This window comes from Anas platyrhynchos, chromosome 3, assembly GCF_047663525.1.
Source record: "Anas platyrhynchos isolate ZD024472 breed Pekin duck chromosome 3, IASCAAS_PekinDuck_T2T, whole genome shotgun sequence".
Classification (NCBI taxonomy): Eukaryota; Metazoa; Chordata; class Aves; order Anseriformes; family Anatidae; genus Anas; species Anas platyrhynchos.
In genome coordinates this window covers 90,414,875-90,439,146 of record NC_092589.1, presented here as the reverse complement: position 1 = coordinate 90,439,146, position 24,272 = coordinate 90,414,875, and the positions used below count along the sequence as shown (strand labels likewise).

The 24,272-nt window shown below is 38.2% G+C and overlaps 1 protein-coding gene across 1 annotated transcript in view; it reads right to left on the bottom strand.

Moving 5' to 3' along the window:
* The window catches only part of LMBRD1 (LMBR1 domain containing 1), a 73,891-nt gene that overhangs the window by 37,577 nt on the left and 12,042 nt on the right, over window positions 1-24,272 (bottom strand). The window contains exons 4-7 of the mRNA XM_005009723.5: window positions 17,465-17,562; window positions 16,696-16,763; window positions 11,409-11,497; window positions 9,227-9,300 (exon numbers count right to left, since the gene is read on the bottom strand). Coding sequence (XP_005009780.1) covers window positions 9,227-9,300; window positions 11,409-11,497; window positions 16,696-16,763; window positions 17,465-17,562 — 329 coding nt within the window. The remainder of the gene's footprint in view (window positions 1-9,226; window positions 9,301-11,408; window positions 11,498-16,695; window positions 16,764-17,464; window positions 17,563-24,272) is intronic.

The window sequence follows — 24,272 nt, the reverse complement described above, 5'->3', positions numbered from 1 at the left end:
TTTCGTGGTATGAAGATCCCACAAAAAAAAAATTCAAAAATATTTTGGTATAGAAGGGGTCTATATTCACTGTTTTTTTTGTTTGTTTTTGAATTACATTAAATACAAGGGAAGCCACACAATACTTTTTTATTTTCGCCCTTTATAACATACGATATAGTTCAGTTGCCTATTTCATATGGATACAATACAGCATTGCTTGTGCTGGAGCAGGCAAGCTAGTACAACTGAGTCAAATGCGGTGCACTTTAACATGTCACATCAATATAGGCAACACTTGTATATAAGCTTGTAAGTGCTGTATAGACACAGCACTTTTTCTTTAAGCTGTACCTTTCTTTTCTGCACACCTACACGGCATTTTTTTTTTTACATTGTAATCTGACTCGACAAGTAATAGTCAACTATTTCCCTCACAGCAAAAAATCTGTCTTTGTATCTGGCTGTTTACTCATACTATCTTTCTGAAGATAAAAGTCAGAATTAGAGAATCTTACTTCCAGAGCAATATTCTAGATGGATAACAGTCACAATGGTTCACAGATCTTTCCTAAATTGTGAAGAATAAAGGAGAAAGCCTCTTAAATACATCTGAATATGTAAGACCATCTCATGTACAGGTTTTTGTTGTTGTTTGTGGGGTTCTTTTTTCCTGAATGCTCACTTCATATGGCTTGGGAAATCATTCAATCTATTCACTAGCTAAAATTCAGGTCTCTTAAGTTTTATTAAGAACTGAAGATTGAATATGAGCACAATTTTTCACAAAACACAATCTCAGATCACAGAGCAAACTGATCTTACTGAACATACCAGTTCAGTTTGGCATTTCTTATGTCATCTCCTGCACACATCACGAACAGTGAACACTGAATACCTGTTCACCAGTTTCTCTAACTCATCACTACAGTACCTTTCTGCTTTACATTAATACATTCACCTTCATATTAATGAGCTTTAAATTCCACTGCACAGAGTTTTAAAGAAACATCAAGGAAAAATAAGTGAGACTAACCTGGCCAAAAACATGCCGTTAAGGTTTGTAAGATGCAGAAGCCAAGGAGTTGCAGTACTTATGTTCAAGGACAACAGCCTCTGCTCTGCAGCATGCACAGTGAGCTTGTGCTTGCTGGACATGTTACTGAACTGTTAGAAAACTTAACTTTATCAGTCGAAAACCGGAGCATAGCTATTATACCCTGTTGTTTTTCTGCATTGCTCCATCAGGCACAGAAGAGCATTAGCAACTAGAAGACCAACTTACTTTCAAGGTATAATCTCTAAAACCTCGAAGGTACAAAACTACCATTGATCCAGCAGTTTAACACCTATAGATTTCTGTGGCTGCAGTAGGAATCAGGCTATTAAAACAAAAGAACAAGGTGATTTGCTATTTCGGATATTTATTTTTTCATGAAGAAGTGACCATAATCAAATAACTAAGTTTCTTTTGTATTTAAGAAGCGATATTGAAGTGATTAAGTGGTAACAACCATAAAAGCTGCTAACTTGTAGGTTTCTCATTAACTGTTTGAAGTCTACATAAGAAATTCAGTAGTAAATGAGTGCTTTTAAGGTTAGGTAGATTACAAAAGACTTTAAGCTTTTTCCCCTTCAATAGAAATAAGTCAAATGAAAGAAAAGCAAATTATACTCTGGACAAAAAATTAGGTGTGAGAAGATCATTAAATTTGTCAGCAGACAAACTGAGTTTTGTAACGTCTTCTCTCTCAGGATGAAGGAGAAAGGATCACTTTACTATTTCACAAAAAGTCAAATAACGCTTATTAAATGTTTTGGAAAAATTACAAAGCCAATTATAATCATCCTTCAAGGACATGTTAAATGAGATGCAAAAGATCACTCAAAAATTAATCTGCCTATCATTGTGTGAGTAATATGTTATTCTGCCTTGAATTCAAATAGCAATCTGCAGCTGACAACAACTATTGCATTAATACCTAGGGCAATGTAAAACCATTCCCATGCAAAACACATTAATGAAAGAATAGATTCAAATTACATCATCTGTGAAACTATTTCAAACAAAGCACTGCAGCCCTGATTTATCATTTTCTTATTATATCTCATATTTATAGACACAGAAAGCTGTCAGTATAAATCATCAAGGTCATGGATCCGTAGAGACCCCCTAAGGATCACTTATTCACATTTTTTACAAATGTATTTTAAAAACCAAGTGCTGTATTTCAGTATTATGCATTACATAACACCAAAAAAAAGCAGATTTGAGCTATTAAGGTTTTGTAACAGAAAAGGATCCAGCAATTAAAGGCTATACTGGAAGCTGAGCCACACCAATAAAATAGTTCACACAACACTGCTAATTTAAACATCTCATGTACTTTGAAAAAATGATATAATTTCACACTCTTGTCAGTAATATGGGCATATCTATGATGTGAGAAATCGTAACTGACTTTACCTATACTTTTGATAAAACCACTATTGTCCTCTGAGAAATAAAATCTGGAATATACACCTTTCCTAGCTGCACCTTCTTCCCCCTTCCTAGTTTCCAGAAGGGTTAATTAATGCCATTAATTAATGCCAAGAAAAGATTATTTTACAAACCATTCAGCAAGGAAATACAACATGAAGTGAGAGTTGTGGCAGTACATTCAAGAAGACCAGGTTAAAAACAAGGATCAAACCAAAGATGGGCACAAGAAACTTAACTGCAATTTCCAACGCTTAGAATACTTTTCCTCCGTACCCATTTGCAAAAGCATACAAATTTGTTTCTCGTACAATCAAGTCACTGAAGTTACAAGGTGAAGAAAAATAAAGAGATTTATAATGTTTAGATCATGAGCAAGCATTAAGTGCTCCCCCCACTGCAGAACAACCATCTGCACTCTGCTCACTTGCACAAGTAATTTTGGAAAATTTGCCTCCTACCACACTAAATTATTCCTTAAATGCAGTTACTATCCTCTGGCACAGAATTATCAGCACATGATCTTGCAAAAGGTCATAGTTCCTAGAACACAGAACTACCTCCTTCTCTGAAGACACTGCATACTGTTATTAAACAAAGGGCCCAACGTTGTTTAAGCATTAATTCCACGGTAGTGAATAAAGAGGAATATTAAAAAGATAATCTAATAAATCATTTGCATAAAAGAAAAGCTGTGTTAGAACAGAAAAATTTCCCAGTGTGGTCTAAGTGAGGTTATAAGAGCAAAACAAATACTGTGAATAAAATGAACCAAAGAAAGAATTACTCATCAATCACTGTCCTGTCAAGTTTTTCCTCAGCTAAAACCTAGCTTAAGCTGAGAGGACACGTCACATCATCAGTTACAAACATGGCAGGTGTCACTCTTAGTGCATTTCTAAATGCCACAGGTCCATAAGGTAGACAGAATCCCAGAACTCTTGAGATTGGAAGGGATGTCTGGAGATCATTCAGTCCCAATCCCCTTACTCAAGCAAGAATACCTACATCTGTTTTCCCAGGACCACGCCCAGATACTTTTTGAAAATCTCCAAGGAGGGAGACTCCACAACATCTCTGGGCAACCTTTGCCAGGGCTCCGTCACCTACACAGTAAAGAAATGCTTCCTGATGCTCAAAGGGAACCTCCTATATTCCAGTTGGTGTCCACTGCCTCTTGAGTTGATAAGATATGTTAGCGTGTAATAACACTACACGAGTTCTATGTTTTTGGAAAATTCGGAAAATTTTGTGCCCGTATTTTGTGCCTACCTTAACCACCAACTTGTCCATTGGAAAAATATACCTCATCTTCTATATTAAATCATCCATGGAAGTAGTTAAGGAAGTCCTGACCTTCCCTGATGTAAGCAATTTCCACGTTAATTCCTTGAGCTGTTACTTCTAGGTTAGTATTCTCCTAGCGCTTTACTTTCAGGGACAGGATGCTTTCAGGTTCAATACATATTATTAACCCCCTCCTAAATTTATACATAATATTTAGCTGAAGGTGAAGAACTCAGGAGTTTTTCCATACCAAAATGTTTCTCTTTAGCATTTTGAGCTTTAACGGTGCATTTCATGATACTCCACTCAGAAGTTGGGGCAAAGTTCACAACACAATGACAGTGTTGTGTGTTCTGACTCATACTATGGAAAAAAAAAACACAACACCTTCTTTGCATCAAATTTAGTGGATAGATTTTGATATTCAAGCCAGAAGAAAATGAAAACCAGCATGCTAATCTGACAACAACTAAAACCGTAGTCATTTACAATCTAAAGAGCATCACCCTCTGCACCCCTCTTCCTGAGGAAGCAGAAAAGTATGCTTTCAGAGAGAAAGCCTAGGAGCATACACATATAGAAGTGAGCTTTTGCTCTCAGTATCTACTCAAATTCAAGGTTGTCTGGTGCCAATGCCACAGCTTCTTTTCCTTAACTTCTCAGTATTGTATATTACCACAGCACAGAAGTGAAGTTTCTGAACAGCTATAACCCAGTTCTTCACATTCAAGGCCATGCACAACAGTCCTGTTAACATTTGATTAATTGTAGAATGGATAAGTTGTATTCCAGGCAACATAGGCAGAATCCACTAGTTATCTGCTTCATGGTACTCTTCTAGACATACCATTTAACATGAAGTTAAAGTCAGCTGCAATAAGTGCAGGCACAGCACCACTGTTTACTTTTAGTGTTTTGTGTTCAAGTTCACAGAATCAAGTTGTAGATCTTCAACGTAAAACCACTCTTAGCTTAAAAATTAGTATACAGAAGACTGGATACATCTGTTCTTGATTTTTTCTTATGACCACATACCCTTTTAATACTGCAAATAAAGAATTGGCAATGGAATAGGTTGAGCATTTTCAGAAGTCAGGAACCAGGGGAAGAACTTCCATCTTTACTGCAAATCCTCAACTCTTAACTGGGAAGAACAAAAGATTTAAGATCACCACTGTTCAGAGAAGGAAATTCCAGTAACACGTATTACATTCTCATTTGTTGTCTACCCTTTTCTCATAATCTGCTAAGCATTTGTGCAAAGATTTCAAGATGTCCTTGTGCTCACCCTTATAAAAAGGGTATTCCTTTTGGTGTTTAAAAACCTGCCACCAATTACTAAAGAATAGTTTAAAAACTAAGAACCGTGACAAACAATTCTATATGCCTACAGAAGGTTGTCTAAAAATACAGGAACTTAATTACTTGTCAGATGTCTAACATCACAGCCAAGCATTACAGACAATGCATCAAACTTGCCTGAGCACTGATGCTTCTTATTATCTAGAGGCATTTTTTTTTTAATAAAATATACCATGAGAATACAAACCTAAAAGGCAGACTGTACAAAGGACTGAACTGCAAGTTTACAAAAATAAACAGTTACTCCTTCCAGAATTATGCTTGTTTTCCTCCTAAGTGTAAGGACTAGAGCTATCCAGACTGGTATAGTGTAAGAGGCTCTACTCTTACAGCTCTCCCTCTCTCAGGCTCAGGAAAGCATGATGGTGCATGAACTTTTCACTGAACTAACTTCTAAATTAAGTCCTACCACTGTGAAAAGCAGTCCTCAATACAAACCACAACCCAGGTGTGAGAATTAAAGCGTGCTTTCGCAGTGGAAAATTCCACTAACCTTGCATATTTAAATATGACTGTTATGCCTGCACAATCACGAGTATGTTAAGCAGATAAGGGGACAGTAGAAGGTCCCACTGTTCCAAAATAAGGAAGATAGCTAAGAAAAACAAGAAGAGCAGAGCAAAATCAGTAAAAAGAAAAAATCATGGGCCCTCTAGTCATAAGAGAAAAAGGAAAAAAAAGGAAAAGGAGAAATTAACAGACAATCAAATCTGTACATATATAGTATAGTAATAAGCATCGAGTAATTTGTGAAGCTGTAGTACTCAGCCAATGAGGAAATTGGGGAGGAAATTGGGGAGGAATTAAGCGTTGGGTGATAGGGAACATAAGGTTGTGATATACTTTTGCTGGGCGCTCCTGCTCACAGGATGCCTTCCATTGCAATTGTGAATAAAATGCTACTTCACTGAGATCCTTGCCTGAGCCTGTATTCCTGGCCGTGATTGTTTCTCACACAGAGACATGGCATCCGCATGATGTTCAAACTGTCTGAACAGTGAATTGAGAGCAGTGCTGTCATGCTGTTACAGGTAGAAACTGCATACTTACAGATGCCTAAACACCACTACAGTGGGCAAAGTGTTATGAAAAAGATAGAACCTAGAGAAGCTGTTCTAACTTTAACTTTGAGAATGTAAACCTTCTATTTAGTGGCTTTCACTGACCATACTGCATTTGTATCTCAGTCTACCAATGTATCAAAGTTAATTCACTGTTTTGGTCTAAGATTTTGTGATTGCCTATAAGCAGTGCCAAAAAATACACCACCAGAGATCGACAGCAGCCTCCCCTGTGAGCTCATGCCCAAGTCTTCCATAGAATAGCTTCTCCGTTTCTCCCACCATGTCGTAAACCCTACTGTGTAACAAAAATTATGGTTTTGGAAGGATAAAATGCAGCAGTTGAATGCGAAGTGAATAATAATTCCATGCTCCAAACACTTGCATAGACAGCTCCAAGTTTTCAAAGCAACATAAAAATGCAAAGCAACCTTAAAAATGTAGTAATTAAGGCATTCAAAGAAGGCTATTGTAGTTCTCACGCTTGATATTTCACCTGAATGACCACCACCCACTATCTGTACAAGTCCTAAATACAGTGAAACTAAGGCACCAGCCTTAAGGACAGGTTTTGTCTTCATTTGATAAGCCCCAGACAGCATAGCACACTGAAGTTACTGAACATTAAACAGAAGTCACACATTCCCAGATTCAGTTAGTCTCAAGGACAGAAGCATATTGTGACATGCAGCTGAACAGTGCCGAGAAACAGTCTGGGCTCAGCGGTAAATCCCAGGCAGTGGCATGGTAAGGAAATAAAATATAGGTGGGGAGTATTAGCAATAAATTCAAAAGCTTTCAAATGTTACTTTCTGAAATACTGTTTACACTTCAGTCAACAATAAACTTGTGTAAAACAGTCTGCATTTTAAGTGCTTATCGATGTTCATTAACAATCGCAAAAAAATCAAACTTGGGTAGCTGTTTGCCGGCTTTAATCTGGAAAAAAAAAGGCAAAAACAGTGAAGATACTCTCCCAGCTAATGACTTTGTTCTTAATTTTAGTTTCATGAAGGTCAAAAACTCTACACATGCTCTGCAGTAAGGTAACTGAACAAGAGATTAATCTCTCCTTCCATAATTAAGGGAAACAAATTTAAAAGCTGACATGTTATTACAAGCTAAGTGAAGGTCTAGGTCTTTTTTGACCAGGATGTGATCTAGATGTCAGCAATACAGCCTGAACAATTTAGCACCTATGTCAGTCAGAAAGGGCTTAAAAGTAATTAAATTCATGATTCAGTTCAAAATAAAGCACTTAGTCAATAGAGCTGAGAGCAGCTAGGTGAGCTGAGATACTCTCAGTTCTATTGACTTAAATACTCCTATTAGGTGGTCCACCGAAGTGCTCTCCTACAGCAGCATGAGCTGTCTCCTACAGCTGTGACTCAGTGGCCTCATCACCACTCAGCTGTTGGCATTCAACATCCTCATTTACAGCTCTGTGCTGAATTGCCTCCCAGAATCCTGCTGTAACTTATGCCAGCTTAGAGGCATTAATAAAAGCATAGCTAATAACTTTGTCTCTTTATTATTAAATTTGGACTTGTTCAGGAGTCAAAAGATTTAGCAGGCACTTCACCCCTTTATCTAGTTATGACTAAAGGGCTCTTACTTCTTATCCTTGTTCTGCAATGGGTTTGTTCACTTATCTTTTGCCCAAAGACAAGCTAGTAGCAGTGCTTCAAAATAACTTTATTGTATGAGCTATTGTTACTGAGCCACTCAGCATTCACTAGCAAAGCTACACAGGCCTATTATGTTAGAGCCAGGCTGCAATGAGGAGAGTTATTTCAGCAAGGACATACATTTAAAAGATTAACACCTATTAAGAAAACATGGAACTCATACAACCTTTAAGTTTCATCTGCAGTTAACTGTTAGGCTTTAAAACATCATCTTAGTTGCAGAATTTTACCCTGATGACAATTTAATACTGTAACAATACAAATCAGCTGATACTCGGTGACTGAATAAACTCAATAGATGAAAAAAGAATGTGACAACGTGAATATGAAATGTTGGCCGAATTATTACAACTGTCACTTGCCACACACAAAATGTGTGGAATCAGTTATCATTTGTCATCAGTTATCAGTGACAAGTTACAAACAAACAAAAAGCCTGTAAATTAAAATGCTTCCTTTTCCTTTGCGCTTAAAAATAGTCAAATAGCATTAATCCTATGATTCACGATCAGTTACTGAATGCGCTCTTCTGAATCCTTTTAATCTACATTAAGCACTGCAGCAGTTTCATTGCATGTGTAGGACTAAAAGAACACTCCCCAGGCTTTAGAAAACAAGCTTCTGCAGTGTTTAAACTCAATTTGCTTTTAACTTAAGATCTTCTGGATTTCTGAAGGTATACATGGCAGAAGATACTGCAGATTCTTTGTGTGTAGAACTGAATACTGACATACATAGATATGCACTTATACTCACATTCCAGAACTATAGAATTGTGAAGCAATACCACCTGCTGAAGAAATTGCTGTTTCGTTTACTGAATGAAGAACAGCCTCTTACAAGAAACGTAGTTGTAATTACTAACATGTTGCATGTTTCATTATACGTCAAGTTATTCTGTCAGATTTCTGCTTATAAAGCTCTGTAGGAATAAAACCATCAATGTAGACAAGCCATAGTAATGTTAAACTCAGAATGACCAGACCAAGTCTAGGTTATGCCATTGTGTAATGTATAAATAGCAGTATTTAGTTCTCTACGGCTGCATGGAGCAAGAGACAAACCTTAGTACAGCAGGAACCAGTGAAGTTGTATTACAAAGCATAATGAAGAATGATCTCCCCTTGAAGGAATACATTGAAACTAAATCTGAACTGAGCTCAAGTTCTGAAACAGTGGTTCTTAAACTTCAGTAAAGTTATTCCTCATATTCCGAGAAGATGAAGTATGATTTCAAACCATGAATAAACAGAGCTAGAAGATACTGCTGAAGCTACTTACCATCACGACTTTTTTCCGTACAACTGTGGTTCATAATAACAGCAAATACCATTAACATATGAAGTTGAAACATACTAACAACTTACTGTGTAAGTGATAGCTGCCAACATCCCAATCACAGTCAAGGAACTGATGGAAAATGAAAGAGCAGTCAAGCCATCTGAAAAAATGAGAAAGCCCATTTAAGTTTCCTACAGTAGAGATACTCATTTTTCTTCAACTGGTTTCCTGAAATTTAAGTTTATTAAAGAAAAAAAACGAGCTGTAATTACCAGCAATATTAACTTAAATGAAAAAAAAAAAAAAACAAACAACAATCTGCACTAGGTGAATTTGTCAGCTTTTTGTTCCTCCTCCAATACTTCAAGAAGCAGAACAGCCATCCCTCCCTCACTACAGGCTTGAAGATAATGCATTTAGCTAAGTGGTTGAATAGCCACTGATGAACTTAACTCCCACCACTGTCTAATGCCTCCTTCAATATCTATTTACAGCCTCCACAGAGTATTGTGGTTAACCTTCCACAACTTAAGCATGCATTCTGGATGATTTTATCCTTGATTGGTTATCCCCCAGCTTCTCATAATCAAGCACTACACAAACAATCAGGCAGACATAGATCCCTCAAACAACCAAACAAGCCAGGGACTTTGGGCTTAGGCTTGACTCAGACCACATGTATCCAGATACAAACTGGAAAAAGGTCAGGGAACTGAGGAGTTACTGCAGTCTTGCTATCACTTTAGAAATTAGAAGGGAATGGAAGGAAAGAATGATACCAAATTCGTTCCCAAAGGTATCAAGCTTCTAGAATCCTCCTGCATAATTCTGCATAACAGCCCTGTCCCTAATCCTGCCCATGAGGACACAACTTGGCAAGCTTCCTTGAACTTCTCATTAAATAGCAGCACAGTTGTGCATAGTAGCTATTAGAGAAGTTAACTTTGACAGATGGGTTTCATGTCTGCACCCAGTCACAGAAACTGCAAACTGAGCCACTGCCTCGTGTTCTCCCTCATGTCCTCCCCCTTTCTGTGGTTGATTCAAGAACTCTGAGCAAAATAGCTTTCATTCAACCTGTTAGCCAGCATCCATTCTAAAAAACTAGCCTGTTTCCAAGAGGCTGGAGCACATATCATATACAGAGGTTGAGGGAATTGGGCTTGTTCAGACTGGAATAGAGCCAGCTTTGGAGAGACCTAACACAGCCTGCCAGTACCTCCGAGGTGTTTATCAAAGAGGTGGAGTCCAGGCTCTTCCATGGTGTACAGTGGTTGAATGGGAGACAAAGGGCTACAGCATGTACATTCATGCTGGGTAGAAGAATTATTTTTCACCATGAGATGAAGGTCTCCATCTGTAAGGGTTTTTCAAGAACTAGCTGATAAAGCCCCGAGCGGCTTGATCTGACCTTACAACTTCCAGCTTTGAGCAGGAGGTTGACCAGATAACCTGAGGTCTCTTCAGTCTGAAGACCATTGCCTGATCCTACCAAGTTAAAGTCACAGGAAAGTGCCAGTAGCAGCAGAGCCAAGAAATCAAATCCAGGCATGCAAATCCCAACCCAGCATCTTGATGACCTTACTAGAACTAAACATTGGCTATGCTATGCTGCAGAGCAAAGACAGCTACAGAACTGAATATTTAATTGACAGCCATGTCAATGTTGCTTAGAGAAAGTAGCTTGCATCTCAGTTCAACTACTGTCACTACCCATACCAACAGTTTAGGAAACATTTTATTCCATCCTGTCAGAACACTTCTCTAGCTTCAGACAAACAAAGTGACAGCAAAATTTATGACAAAACAATGCACTTGGCTTCCTTATCACTTGTGCTTGCAGGAAAAGCTTAAAACAGAGTTCATATTAAGAAAGACTTTGCAAAGAGCATTGCTACTAACTGAATCCTCAGACCTGTGTGACAACCACAAAATTAAAAGCAGTAACAGAGCTAAGTGCCTGCTGCATTATGCATACAGTAGATGCACAAGTGCAGGAGCATGTACGGGACAGAGAAACCAACTCTGGCAACCTAAAGTGCCCCCTGAAATGGAAACTAATATACTATGTTGTCTTTTTAATTATTTAATTCTTTCCTGTGGAATCAGCAGCTCAAAGCATTCCAAAGCTCATTCTGAAGAATAACTGCAGGGGAGTGGGTAAACTCAAATTAGAGAACTGTCACCAGGAAAGTTACCTTTTGTTCAGTTAATGGTAAATATGCCAGAATAAGCTAATAGCAAACTCAGAAGAGATCTTAAACTTACGGCTACTTCCAAATTCTTCAAAGAGAAGCTTCACTTTCTCCCACTCTGTGGAGTTCTTCTTATTGGGAATATCCAAAGGAACAAAAGCCCTGTAACAAAACAGAAAGTCGTCCCACTTACCCTAGTTAGGCAAATATCAAAAAATTGTACTTCCAACTTAAGCAAACAGAAATCCATTTATTGCTGAAGAAAAAATGTTTGATGTTAAGCTTCAAAAATTCTGAAGGCAGTGTTTCATTTAATACACATTCCTCACATATGGAACATTCGGATCAGCAGAGTTCATGTGTGAGCCTGTGCACAGTCAGGTCTGAGGTCAACAAACAATTTTTAATTTTACCAGTCCTAACAGAGGCAAGGACCTTACACTCAAGCATCAGTAACCAATGTCCTGTGTTTATTTACTAACCTGGCTTAACTCATTGGCAGAGACGTTAAAAACAACAACAAAAACTACCACTTTAGAAGGATTCTTTTATAAAAATTACATTACTGAAAACTAGTATAAAATTCAAGATTGCCACAGAAAGCATTTAATTAAATTTTAGTGGAACATAGACATGTCCCTCTATTACAACTATAGAAACACTTCTTATGCATTCAACTTGTTTGGTGTTTTGCCTGAGAGAACTGAATTGCAGAGAAGCCCAGTAAGTATTTTTGACCTTTCAGGGAAAGAGATTTGCAAAGAGTGCTTAGAAGAATGCCACATAAAACAGCCATCCCATTCAAAGTCCAACAGTAAGACTACCTCTTCAGCACCTCCACAGACAACAGCTTATTACTGAAGAGCTAGAAAAACAGTACTTCCATACCAATCTGAAATCACAGCTTCCAGACATTCAATATGTGAAGGAGGCTTATCAGAAAGCTGGAGAAAGACATCAGAGCCCGCAGTGACAGGACAAGAGGCAATCGTTTCAAACTAAGAGGAAAGATTTAGTTGGATATTAGGACAAACTTCTTCATTCTGAAGGTGGTGATATACTGTAACATGTTACCCAGAGAAATTGTGAATGCCTCATCCCTAGAAGTGTTCAAGGGAAGGTTGGATGGGGCTTTTTGGGGAACCTGATCTCATGAAAGATGTCCCTGCCCACAGCGGGGAGAACAGGACTAGATGATCTTTAAGGTCCCTCACCGTCTGAACCATTCTATGAAAGCCTACAAGTCACAAGGAAGCCAGTTTGGAAGAAAACTAAGAAATTTAGATAAAGATTACAAGAACAGAAGACAAAAATCCAGAAAGAATGCTCACAAGTACCTTTTGGACTTTTGCATAAATAAAAGTACAGAATGGGATTCTTGCTTTAAGTTCCAATAAATGAATGACACATCTTCCAGGAATATGCCTTGAACTTCAAGTATAGAATACAAGCATGTGTTTCAGAGATTAGTGTTAAACTATGCACACTTATCAATTCAAAAACAAATCATTAACCTGCAAACAAAATTAAAGGGTCTTATCTAGACTAAGGCTAATACTTGAATTGACACATGCTTGCTGGCTTACAGATTCAGTCTTGCAAATGCCTCTAGTACTAATCCTCTCTTTAAAATTGTATCCAGACAAGATCAAATCACAGGTACTAAAACAAGTGAAGTAGAGCTGTCTACTTGCAAGAGGTAACACAAAAACCTGCAGTTTATTTGCTGAAAAAGTTTAAAAATAGGAGGCAATTGCAAGCCAAGTGAGCTCAACTCCTTTCACTTCAAAAATCAGTATGAATTTGCTGTCTGTGGACCACATGGATGGAACAAAAGAGATGGAAGACTATCTTAGAGTATAACTTGCCAGTTTCTTCCTCCAAGAGCAATAGTTTTGGTGGTGTTTTTTTTTTTTTTTTTTTTTTTTTCTGCACAACCCAGCACATCAAAGGACCATAAGCCCAGTAGAAGGCATAGTACCCTGTAATACATGCTCTTCAATTAGCATTCAGCTAAATCCTGACTCGATGAGACATCTCTGATTCTGCTCCTGTTCAACTTCCATGCAGCAAGAAGAGCCTTGGAAAGGAGTGCAGTAGCTATGAATTCACAGTCTCCAATCCCAAACAAGAATCTTATTTCACCTTCAAGAACAGGGTCCCCTAACTAGAGGCCAGCTAAGCCAGAAGACTGTAACCAGCCCGCTTTGACTGCTGCCCTCTAGCTTACCAGGACACAACACAAGCTAGGCACAGCCAGCATGCCTGGCTGTCTACAGACCAGCATCCAGCCCCCAGACCCAAAACAGCTCTAAAACACAGCCCATCCGTTGTGCCATCACGATACTGATACAGAGCAGTTTAGGCCTATTTTTCATGCACATTAAGCAAGAAAAAATTTGACAGAAGCCAACCATTTTGCTACATTGATTAAATGGTCAATGGACCATAGTAGCTATCAACATAGTAAGACAGTGACTTGCTAAGTAACTATTCACCTGCACACTACAACATGTCAGTCTATTGACAGTGAGTGAATAGAGTACAAATGCCAACACACAGTTTTACAGGTGTAACTGGGAATTCAGCTAATTCAAGTGAACAGAGCAGCCAATACTGTTGTCTTGCACTTGCAGCTCTTTGCAGAAAAGAAATTACCAAGTGTACTAATGTTCAGAACAGAGTCAAACCAATCTCCTGCTTAAAACAATTCCTGGGAATATCACGATCAAGTTCTACCCTGCAGAATGAAAAATAAATGCTAGACAAGCAATTTAAGACTATTAACATTTGGCAGAGCTAACAGCACACAGGTGTACACAGGTCAAATTTGATCCTTAAATCAAAGATGTAAGATTTACTAACTGTGGTCTCTAGCAACTGAGTCCCAAACTAGTTTTAAACTCACTTCCCTAAAATGAATTCTGCTATAAATCACAATTATTTATAGGTTAATTAGGGCTATGTGCATAGCTTTTTAGAACGTAATACTTCCAGAAAAGGTAAGGTAACAAGTTTAATTATAAACACTGATAGCCAAGGAAGCTATGCTCAAAATCAAACATTATTAGCCTCAAACTTAAGTATTTTAGTTCAAAACAAGCTGCTGTATAGAGGTGCCTTAATGTAGACTGTAGAACCTCAAGCTCCTTGCCTCCAAACACATGACATTCAGTGGTAAATACTAAACTAATTTTAAGAAGCACATAATTTTAAGAAGGGAACTGCATTACAAGTAAATTTAGTTTTGAGCATCCCAGTGTAAGTTTGTCTATTCTTTGCTTTTAATGATATCTATAATAAAAAAACAAGGTGAACTGGCAGAAGAAAAAAATATTACATTTCCCAAAATAATAACATTGATCTCTAACAGAGCAAGATAAGTATTCAGATAAGAGTAAGATAAATTTTAGACTTCCAGCTCAGCCAGCTTTTATGGTTTCTTTGAGGAACCCTGCACAGGAAAGGTTTCCCAGGAAAGGTTTCCCCGAGGTCTTTGCTCCTATCTTTAAAGGAGCCAAGCTACTTAAAGATCTGTTAGCGATACAGACAACTTGCTAAACCAAGATAACTTCTGTTCTGGTACCATACACTAACCATACAAGCACAAGAAGAAGTCAGACTATAAGCTAATTTCACTAGGAAGTTAACAGGAAACATTCCAGGCCCTCTAGCTATTGCAACCTCTAGCTATTGCAACCTCTGTGCATGAGTCTATCCTCGTCCCCTAAGCCTGGCCTCCTAAAAATAAAACCAGTGCATAAAGTCTGGTTTAATGTTGGTCTGATACTGACCATGTGTTTACCTTTCACAACCAGCAGGAAAAAAAAAATAATTAAATCTGCTACTGCTAGGTGTAATTGTAAATGCTAGGTGTAATAGGTAGTACTGCAAGATTGTCCTCAGTCCCACCTTTAATTAACCCCCTCATGTTGAGACTTGAACTCCAACACTCCTTCAGCTCTTTCCTATGGCAGTAGGACTTCTAATATTGCTCTTCGCTGTTGCTGTGCAGACAGCGGACCAACTCCTCCATAACAACGTGTATATGAACATTCAGAATACACCCACTATTACTGCAGACTCAAGTCCACATTTTTCCTCAGCACAATTCTCATTTTCTTCCTGAACTGAGCTGTTGAGTCTTGTCGTTTCCCTTATAGCAGGCAGCCAAGAGTAAATTTTCTGCAACAGCCTCCTAAATAACAAGGGTGCTTTTCAAATGCAAGGGCATCAGGATGATGTTAATACCAAACTATCTTTAAAGAAGCAAGCAACCTCCTATTTCTAAAAAGCAAACAAAAGAATGATTCTGATGACAACCCAAAATATACGTTATACAGTACATTTATGAGTATGATTACAGTCAATGATTAGAGAAACAGCTTTGTCAAATCATTTTAGTAATATTTTTAGATCCAGATTAAGCTAACTCTAAGTCCTTTAGTCTCTCATAGCAGCCAATAAGCTACTTTTAATTGGAAAGACATTAAAATTCTTAGAATCCTACTTTGAAGTTTCTCCAAACTAGAAACGATACCATAAAACAATAAGGCAGTATACAATGAGAAACATTAATTCTGCTAGTTTCTACTTCCCTTTCTAGAATTTCATTATGTATCATTTTAACACACATTTTGTAAATTTTACCAGCTTTACTGCTGCAGTCAAAACACATATGGCACAGCATACATTAGAAGCATTAAATATTGGTGTGCATGTCATGTTTAATGGTGATCTTAAATTGATTTTGTAATACTGGAATTTCAGAATAATAGTATTTGTTGCAAACAAGTTACTCACTTCAGTAGTATCTGCATATTAAACAAATTCCAGTGAAGTGTTTTGCATACAAGGCACAACTCTATAAAGTACTACCCCACACTATATTCATGTTTTTCCACAGAAGATCTCCATTTGGGGGTAGTACTAAAAACATTACACCTACTCACATTCCAAAGAACTGATTTTGGATGTCCACAAAAGCATTTGGTCATAGAAAAAGCAAGCAGGAAAAGCACGAATCTTTTACACCCTGGTGTACTTCAGGTATCAATACAATTGTAAATAGAAGTTGCAACCGTCACATCCTTGATGGATATTCACACTGCACAAAAAGTCAGAACTTGGAAGCACAACTACCTTTGCAATTAAGGAAAATATCAGCTTGGTTTCTAGTTAAACACTTGCTTTTCAGGTGTACAATACCCAGGTTATTTAAGCCTTAATAGAGATAAACTAGATATTGGTTACATTATGCTGTGCTCAACCAATATAACTTTTTAATCTTGCACAGAACAAAGTTCCATTTAGGGCTCTATTTCGCATATCCTTCTTTAGTATTCAATATAAATACTTACCCAATTAAGAGAAGAACTGCACAAATTGTGAGGAATCCCAGAGTATATTTGAGTGCAGTTTTAACCTGCTGTATATTAAAAAGAAAATTATAATATTAACATAAATCCAAAGGGATTTATCCAACTGGTTATTAAAAAGCACACTCAACACAACAGATTTTCAAGAGAACCTCCAAAATAAGCAAGAGTAGTTTTAGGTCCAAGTCTGTAGTATACACTCTTAAGGAGTCTTGTGGCTTGAGGACTACGAACAATGATACTGAATTATGCTTCCATTAAGCTATGCACTTGGGCAGCTGTGGCCAGAAGCCAGGGTGTACTTGTTCAGGTCAAAAACGCTCAAAGAAAATTCTTACTACCAATATTTTATATTATTGCTTATTATGGCTACTATTAGAAGTTTTTCTCTCTCATGTTAATATTACAACTGAATAGGGTTGAAAGGGACTGTGATTAACAATTACAAGACTCAAAGAAAAAGATTCTTCATTTGAGAAGCTCGCAGCTTACTGGCATGCATTTGTGTTCCTTGGAACATTATGCATATCAAAAATCTTCAGTGTATTACTGACATCAACTGCTAGCTTCACGTAAATTACTACCGCCTACTTTCAGAAAATGAAAGCACAAGATAGTCAGATTTAGTTTCTACCCCAGAATCAGCATAATCCTCCTGTCTTCTGCTTCAGAGCCTGTTCACAGGTATTTCCAGGAATTCTAAGAAAAATCTCGTAAGAACTTTTAACTCCCTTTGTTATGGTACACTTACTGAGCATGTGTTGCCATCATCTTCTTCCTTCTCTTCATAATAGAAATAGACAAAGGGTATCCACAGAAAGACGCAGAACAATATGATGGAGTACAAGGCTAGGAAAAAGATTAATTAAGTGAAAAGACAGTTATATTGGCACTTCATTTACTACATAGTAATTCAAAGAAAAAAAGACTAGTTTCTTCTCATTCTAGATCTCAATTTCAAGCACTGAGAAGTTAATAAATTTAACAGTCAGCCTGTGAATTATTGTTGTTTTGTTCATTCTGAAAGTCCTTTGGAGTTAACCTGTTTGGACTACAGATTTCAGATCAATCTTCAATTCAGCAATTACAGAAAGACTAAAGGAAGCAATCAGCTGCACGCAGTGACATACAAGACTAGCACTCTGGGAACAGAGAACAGGATTCAACAATTCCTTTATTCCTTACTTAGTTTTGTTACTTCTTATCTTGGATAATATATTCAGAGTACCCATATGTTTCCACAAAATCATTTCTAAAAAGCATTTTAGCTGATGAAGCTAAACAGAGTATTGAGACCTACTACCTAGATGTGAATGAGAAGCTTAAGGTAAGTCATTCTTTGAGAAAACATCTCAAAGTGTTACGCGCATCTACCATTTAGCATGCTGAATTGGTGTGGGAGTGTAACAAACGGTGTAACAAATAGCTCTTGATTTGTTTGTAAACAGTCTCACATTCAACACAAATAAAATTCAGTTCTAGATAACTTGAAACAATCTTAAAGCATTCTTAGATGCTCTATAACAGCATGTAAACTGCTTCAGTATTGTGTTTCAAGGAATCAAATCTCTCAAATCTATGATCTGCCTTTCTTTAGGCAAGTCCTAAATATAAACTGCACTGTGATAGTTGGTTATACAAATTACAATCATCATTAAAGATCTGAATAACCAACCCATAGAGGTCACTGCAAGCACAGAAAACACCCTGCTCCAAGTTTAAGTCTTGTAAACCTGCTTCAGCATACCTTACTCATATGGGGTATGGCCACAACTCACCAAATAACAGGACCAATCCATGCTTCCTCCAAAGCAATATAGGAAGAAAGACTCAAACCTCAAAAATGATCTATGATTCAAGTGAAATACTGCTACCACGTGCCACTATACCAAACACTGGTACTACCTAAAAACGCTATTACTGCAGTATCTTGATTCATTTTTTAAAGCCAACATTTCAGGCTTCTGATGCTAAGCTTAGAGACCTTTTTCAATTTGAGCTGTTGCCATTCAGTTACCAAATACATCGTTAAATATCTATCTTGAATTTGTTTTTGAACTATTTGCTTTTTGAAAACTAAGTATGGTATGCTTTTATAGGATAAAACTGTTTCTGGTAATTTCTCTTAATTCTTCCTACTAATATTAAGAGCTTTCCTGATCTAGTACAGTATGGAGCAGAGGACCTTTCTCAACGGCCACTCACAATCACCTAATCACCAGTTGAACTACTTTTGTTGAACTGTCTTATTTAACTGCATTCCTTGATGCTGTTGAATTGCTGTATAGCTTCCCCAGCCTTTACAAAGGTTGCAAAAAGCCACTGATACCACAAGCATCTGAGCAGCACACAGGAAGACAGCTAAGCAAAGTTTTCAACTCAGTACAAGAAACAATTCCAAAAACTATTTCCACATACTGCTATTAACACCACCACATTCAGCTTTTAAAAGACGGTCACAGGAGTTTAGTAAATTCGTTGCCAAGAATATAATATGAAGATTTTTTCCAAAAGTAATTTATTCCAAGCTTCCAGACTGTAAGTGGTGCCTCTCAACTCATGCTATGAATTAGCAGGCTTAAGCTATTACAATAAAGGTTAAAACAGAGATACTTCCATAAGTGAAACATTTTACTGAAGTTTTAACAGTTCATTACCATTACCATATAAATACTTAAGTCAAGTTCGTGCACCAAATAAATGCAGCTGATTTAAGTGTTTTTATATAGATCCAATTTTTACAGTAAAGAAAGTCCAAAACATGACCAGAATAGTTCCACAAACCCACCATTCAGAGTAATACATTGCAAGATGTAAAGAGTTCATGTCCATACAAAAAATCAAGGTTTTATCCAGTACAAATTCAATAAGAAATAGGTATTGCTACTAACAGTTCTATTCAAATTCAAACTCATTTCTTTTTCTACATCCAGTGGCTCACATGAAAACCATACAAGAGGTTTAAGATAATGTTTGCATACCAGAATACTTAAATCGAATTTAGATCCAAGTCTATGCAGCTCTAAATAGTTTTATACAAAACTCCCGATATTAAGCTCCTGACATCCTAAGTTTCATAACTTTGAAGTTAACATCTATAAGCTTCTCTTATTCGCCAATGTAAGCAAAGCAAATTCCTATCCAGATTAGCCTTACCAAAAGGTTAAATAACTATACTTTCCTTGAAGTCATAGTTAATCCAATCAAAGTTCTCAACGATGTTTCCATTTTATTATTATACTCAGGAATTTATCAGATTAAAAAAAAAAAATCATACTGGCTTAGTGTCATGCCAGCAGAACAATAGAGAAGAGTTTAGCCTTGCTTTTGTGCAACCCAAAGTAGCAGAGCTTTGAATCCTCTGGAAAATGGAGTAAAGCTGGGCATAATGAAGGATAAAACCTTTTGAAGATCCCACTAAGCCCTCTTATACCAAGCTGACTCTCAACTAATTTGAGAGAAAGTATTGCCCATCTCCTTTTGTACACACTTCTATCAACTGGCAGACATAAAGGCTTTAATTCATTGAAACTTTTAACTGGTAGCAGTGGAATTGTTCTTCAGGAATTGCCTGAGCAGCTGCGATCAACTCCAAAGTCAGCCAAATATTAAAAATGCCCCTTAACTTCCTGAAGAGGGAGCCAGATGTAGCTCTTGGTCTTTATTAAGAAGAGCCAAGCCACATCTGGCCAAATATATATTCATATTCAAATCAGCAAGACACAGGAAGAGCTATTTTTGGATAATACTTCTATACTAACAAGAAATACCTACCTAGCTGGTCCCACGCTATCTACAGAAGGGTGGGGAAAGACTGATTCCAATGGGTTAGTCTCATTCCAGATTGCATCAATGAATGCCTTTCACACACAGCTCCACCAGCAGAAGCCTTACACACTCCAAAGAAGAGGGTGCTGGCTATTAAACTAGGGGAAGAATCTAACAAGCAAAACCTTGCAGAAATAGAAATCTGTTTTCTGCAATTCTCAATACAAATTTGAGAAAATAATATCCTGGAACAGTGAGTACAGAATACAAGGATCTGGTCAGACTGATAGTTTATCAAACCCAGTACTGTCTTCCTAATGGTGGCAATAGGAGGAGATATTTCGGGAAGTCATGCAGGCCTGGTCACTTTCTGCAGTTTCATTCTTCATGGCTCCCGCAACAGCCATAACTGGAGTTAGTCAGACCTAGTCCTTTTCACAGAGACAAACAACATTAAAGACAAGGCAGCTGCAAGACTGATGCTGTTATGGTACTGACAAGGAACTACAATTACACTTGGAGGAGCAGCAAGTATAACCAGATGTTGAAAATTGTCATCTGCTATTAGAGAATAATGGAATGGTTTGGGTTGGAAAGGACCTCAAAGACCACCCAGTTCCAACCCCCCTGCCACGGGCAGGGACACCTCCCACCAGACCAGGCTGCCCAAAGCCCCATCCAGCCCAGCCCTGAACACCCCCAGGGATGGGGCAACCACAGTTTCTCTGGTCATTTTTTTTGTTTCTGTGGAAGAGTTTTCACTTTTCTCCCTCAAGGAAATACGGTTAGTTTTGATTTTTATTTACAGCTGTTTTCTTGGTTGTTAGACAAACTAAATCCATAGAGATGAATTCTGCATGTGAAGTACACCCTCACATGCAGGAGTTGCTTCTAGATGCAAGTCTCCTCCAGTCCACAAAGCACATGCCAAAAATATTACTGATTCATTTAAGACATGGGTAAAAGCTGTATTATGGGGATATATCCTACTTCCAAGTTCAATGAAATAGATTGCTTAAATATGTACTGCATAAGTATAGCTAAAAACACTATTTTGATATAACTATTTCTAGACAAACACTTGAGAGGTGGACAATGAAGCATATCAGCATCACACACTAAGAACAAAAAAACAAAATGATGAGTATTTACTTGATCATACCCGACGGGCAAATGCTGAAAGGCCTTCTTCAGTGAGCAAGCTGTATCTGATCCAAGGAGTGGTCCCACTTCCCTCCCTCCCCCACCCACCCGTCATGTTAACGCTTTTTCGCATCGCTTCCAGTGTGTTAGACCCTCTGCTGTGTCACCTTAGCTCACCACACTGGCAGATGAGACAAATCTACCAGTGTTCTCACAGCAAACAAAAGAAGGCCAAAAGCGTCTTAGGCTGCCTCGTGAAGTATGTCACCACCAGGAGAAGAAAGGTGGTTGCTCCCCTGGACTCAGTGTGGCCCTACCAGCACTGCAGGTCTGCAGTGCTGCATCCAGTTCTGGGCTCCCAGTGTTAAGAGACACACATAAAACAGAGGGCATAACGAAGAGCAAAATGGCATGGAGCACCTGTGAGAGCTGGGACTCTTTAGCCTGGAGAAAAGAAGGCTTAGGAATGAACCTTATCAATGCATATAAATACCTGATTATGTGGTACTCAGGTAAAGGATAAAAGGAAGATGGGCACAAACTGAAATATAGAAGTGTTCATTTAAGCAAGAATTAGCCTGCCTATGGCCAGATACTGACACAGGCTACTCAAAAATGTAGCAGAGCCTCCAGCCTTGGAGATACTCAGCATCCAGCTGGAGACTGGTGTGAACAAACTGCTGTGAGCAGCGGCCTCTTTCCAACCACTTGTGTAAGTCAGAGTGAATTTCTACTAATGCCTAAGTCTGGGTTAGCACAGCACAAGCACCCACCAACTGCCAACTTACCCTCCCTGTTGCAACAGCTCTGCAATTTGCCCAGAGCAGATTCAAGCGGTTGAAAAGCCATGTTACCATGGTAACGTCACAGGACCATACCACTGAAAAGTGAATTTAAAAGCAGTTTTGTCTTTGCATTTCCCACACACGATCATTTTAATTAAGACCTTTTCATTCACTCATCAGGTAAAGTCTTAAAGCTTCCTAGGAGAAACACCTGAGAGGCACACGAAGAAAGCTTCCTGATTTCCTCTTTCTCCTAAAAGAAAACTTGCTACACAGCTAATAGAGTAAAATGGCTTTTCTTCCTATTATATCACAAAGAAAATTTTAAAAGACTTGGCAGAGTTTCTATCAACACAAGGGAACAGACTGATCCGAGTTGTGAATTTTTGTTGTTCCCAATTGTTAAGAGGAACACCTTTCATCGGCTCAAAAGCGTTACAGGCAAGCATCTAATTGCCTGTTGTTCTGCCCACTAAAAGGGCTGTTTGCTCCCTGGAAAGTTAACCTTCAAAGTCAGAAGTCTTGCAGCAGCAAGCAGTCAGCCAAGTGATAAATATTTCCTTACCCCTGGCTCCCTTGCCTGTGACCTTGTGGCATAACTGACTGAGTTTTCCTTATTTCACTTCCATGCACTTCAGTTATAACTCGGTGATTGCTCGTTGCACTTGCTCACAGGCTCAACTGCCATTTCAAAGCATTTCTTCTGGGTTGTATCAGAAGCTTGAAGCAATGCCACTGCAAGAGGGCTGCACCGTATAGGCAGCATAATGCTGATTACTGTCACAGAACAAGTCCAAGCAATCTTCAGCAAGAATTCTGTGGCAAGGTTTGTTTAAAGGACAATTTGTACCACATCAATACAAAGACACTTTAACAGCGAGACTCAGGCTTGGCAGTAATCTTCCAGTAAATTACTGCCATGGTCCCTTCATTGTGTTTTGCCTTGTTGTTTTTTTTTTTTCTAGAAGTACGTCAGGACAATTAGGTAGAGTAGAGACAACAAGGAACAGCAAGGAGCACTAGGTAGAAGGTACTAGAACACCTGAAAGGCTTGGGAAGATTTCATGCAGGGTATCTGAGATCAATACAGTTCCTGAAATCCCTTAGAGACTACAGGAGGCTCAAGAACCTTATATGATCAAAAATCTCTACCATCATGCAAGCCATCTGCTCTTCCAGATGGCATTATATACTGATGCCTTGCAGAAACGCTTAAAACAGTGCTTTGTTATATACTCCCTCACTTCCACTGCAAATCTGAGTTACGAGCTACTTTTGAAGACCTACAGACAACTGTTTCTTCCCCAATATATTCCTCACATCTAACAAAAGGCTTGGTAAAATGATTTTTAAAGCAAGGACAGCCAGCCTGTTTTCTCCACTGATAGTTAACGAATACAAAGCAGTAGTGAATTCCAGGTGTTCATCACACAACACCTGTTTGAAGCAGGACAGTTACAAGTACTTCAGCAAAGTGCCAATACTCTTAACAGTCTTCCAATTTATGTCCTAGCACACCGTAGTATGGTTCTCAAAAGCCATATTTCTTAGGAGGGCAGTGGTTTCTCTGATCAATGTCACTCTGTCATATCCAGTATTTGTCATGTACAGCTGTGCAAGTTTTGCACAATATTTAGCATGTTTTCACTTTCTGACCACAGGAGAAGGCATGTAGCTGCATTCAGCTTCCACCTACTACTTCCTAGAAGCCCAAGTCCTTGGGTCAAAGACCCAGTACCAAACACTTGCAAGATGAGTATTTAACTACCTGGGAAGTAACTAACACACTAAGCTGCTAGGGCCTCAAAGCAATCAGTAAACCGTTTTCCTATGCTAAGCACTTACATTAAGTCCCACTTTGAA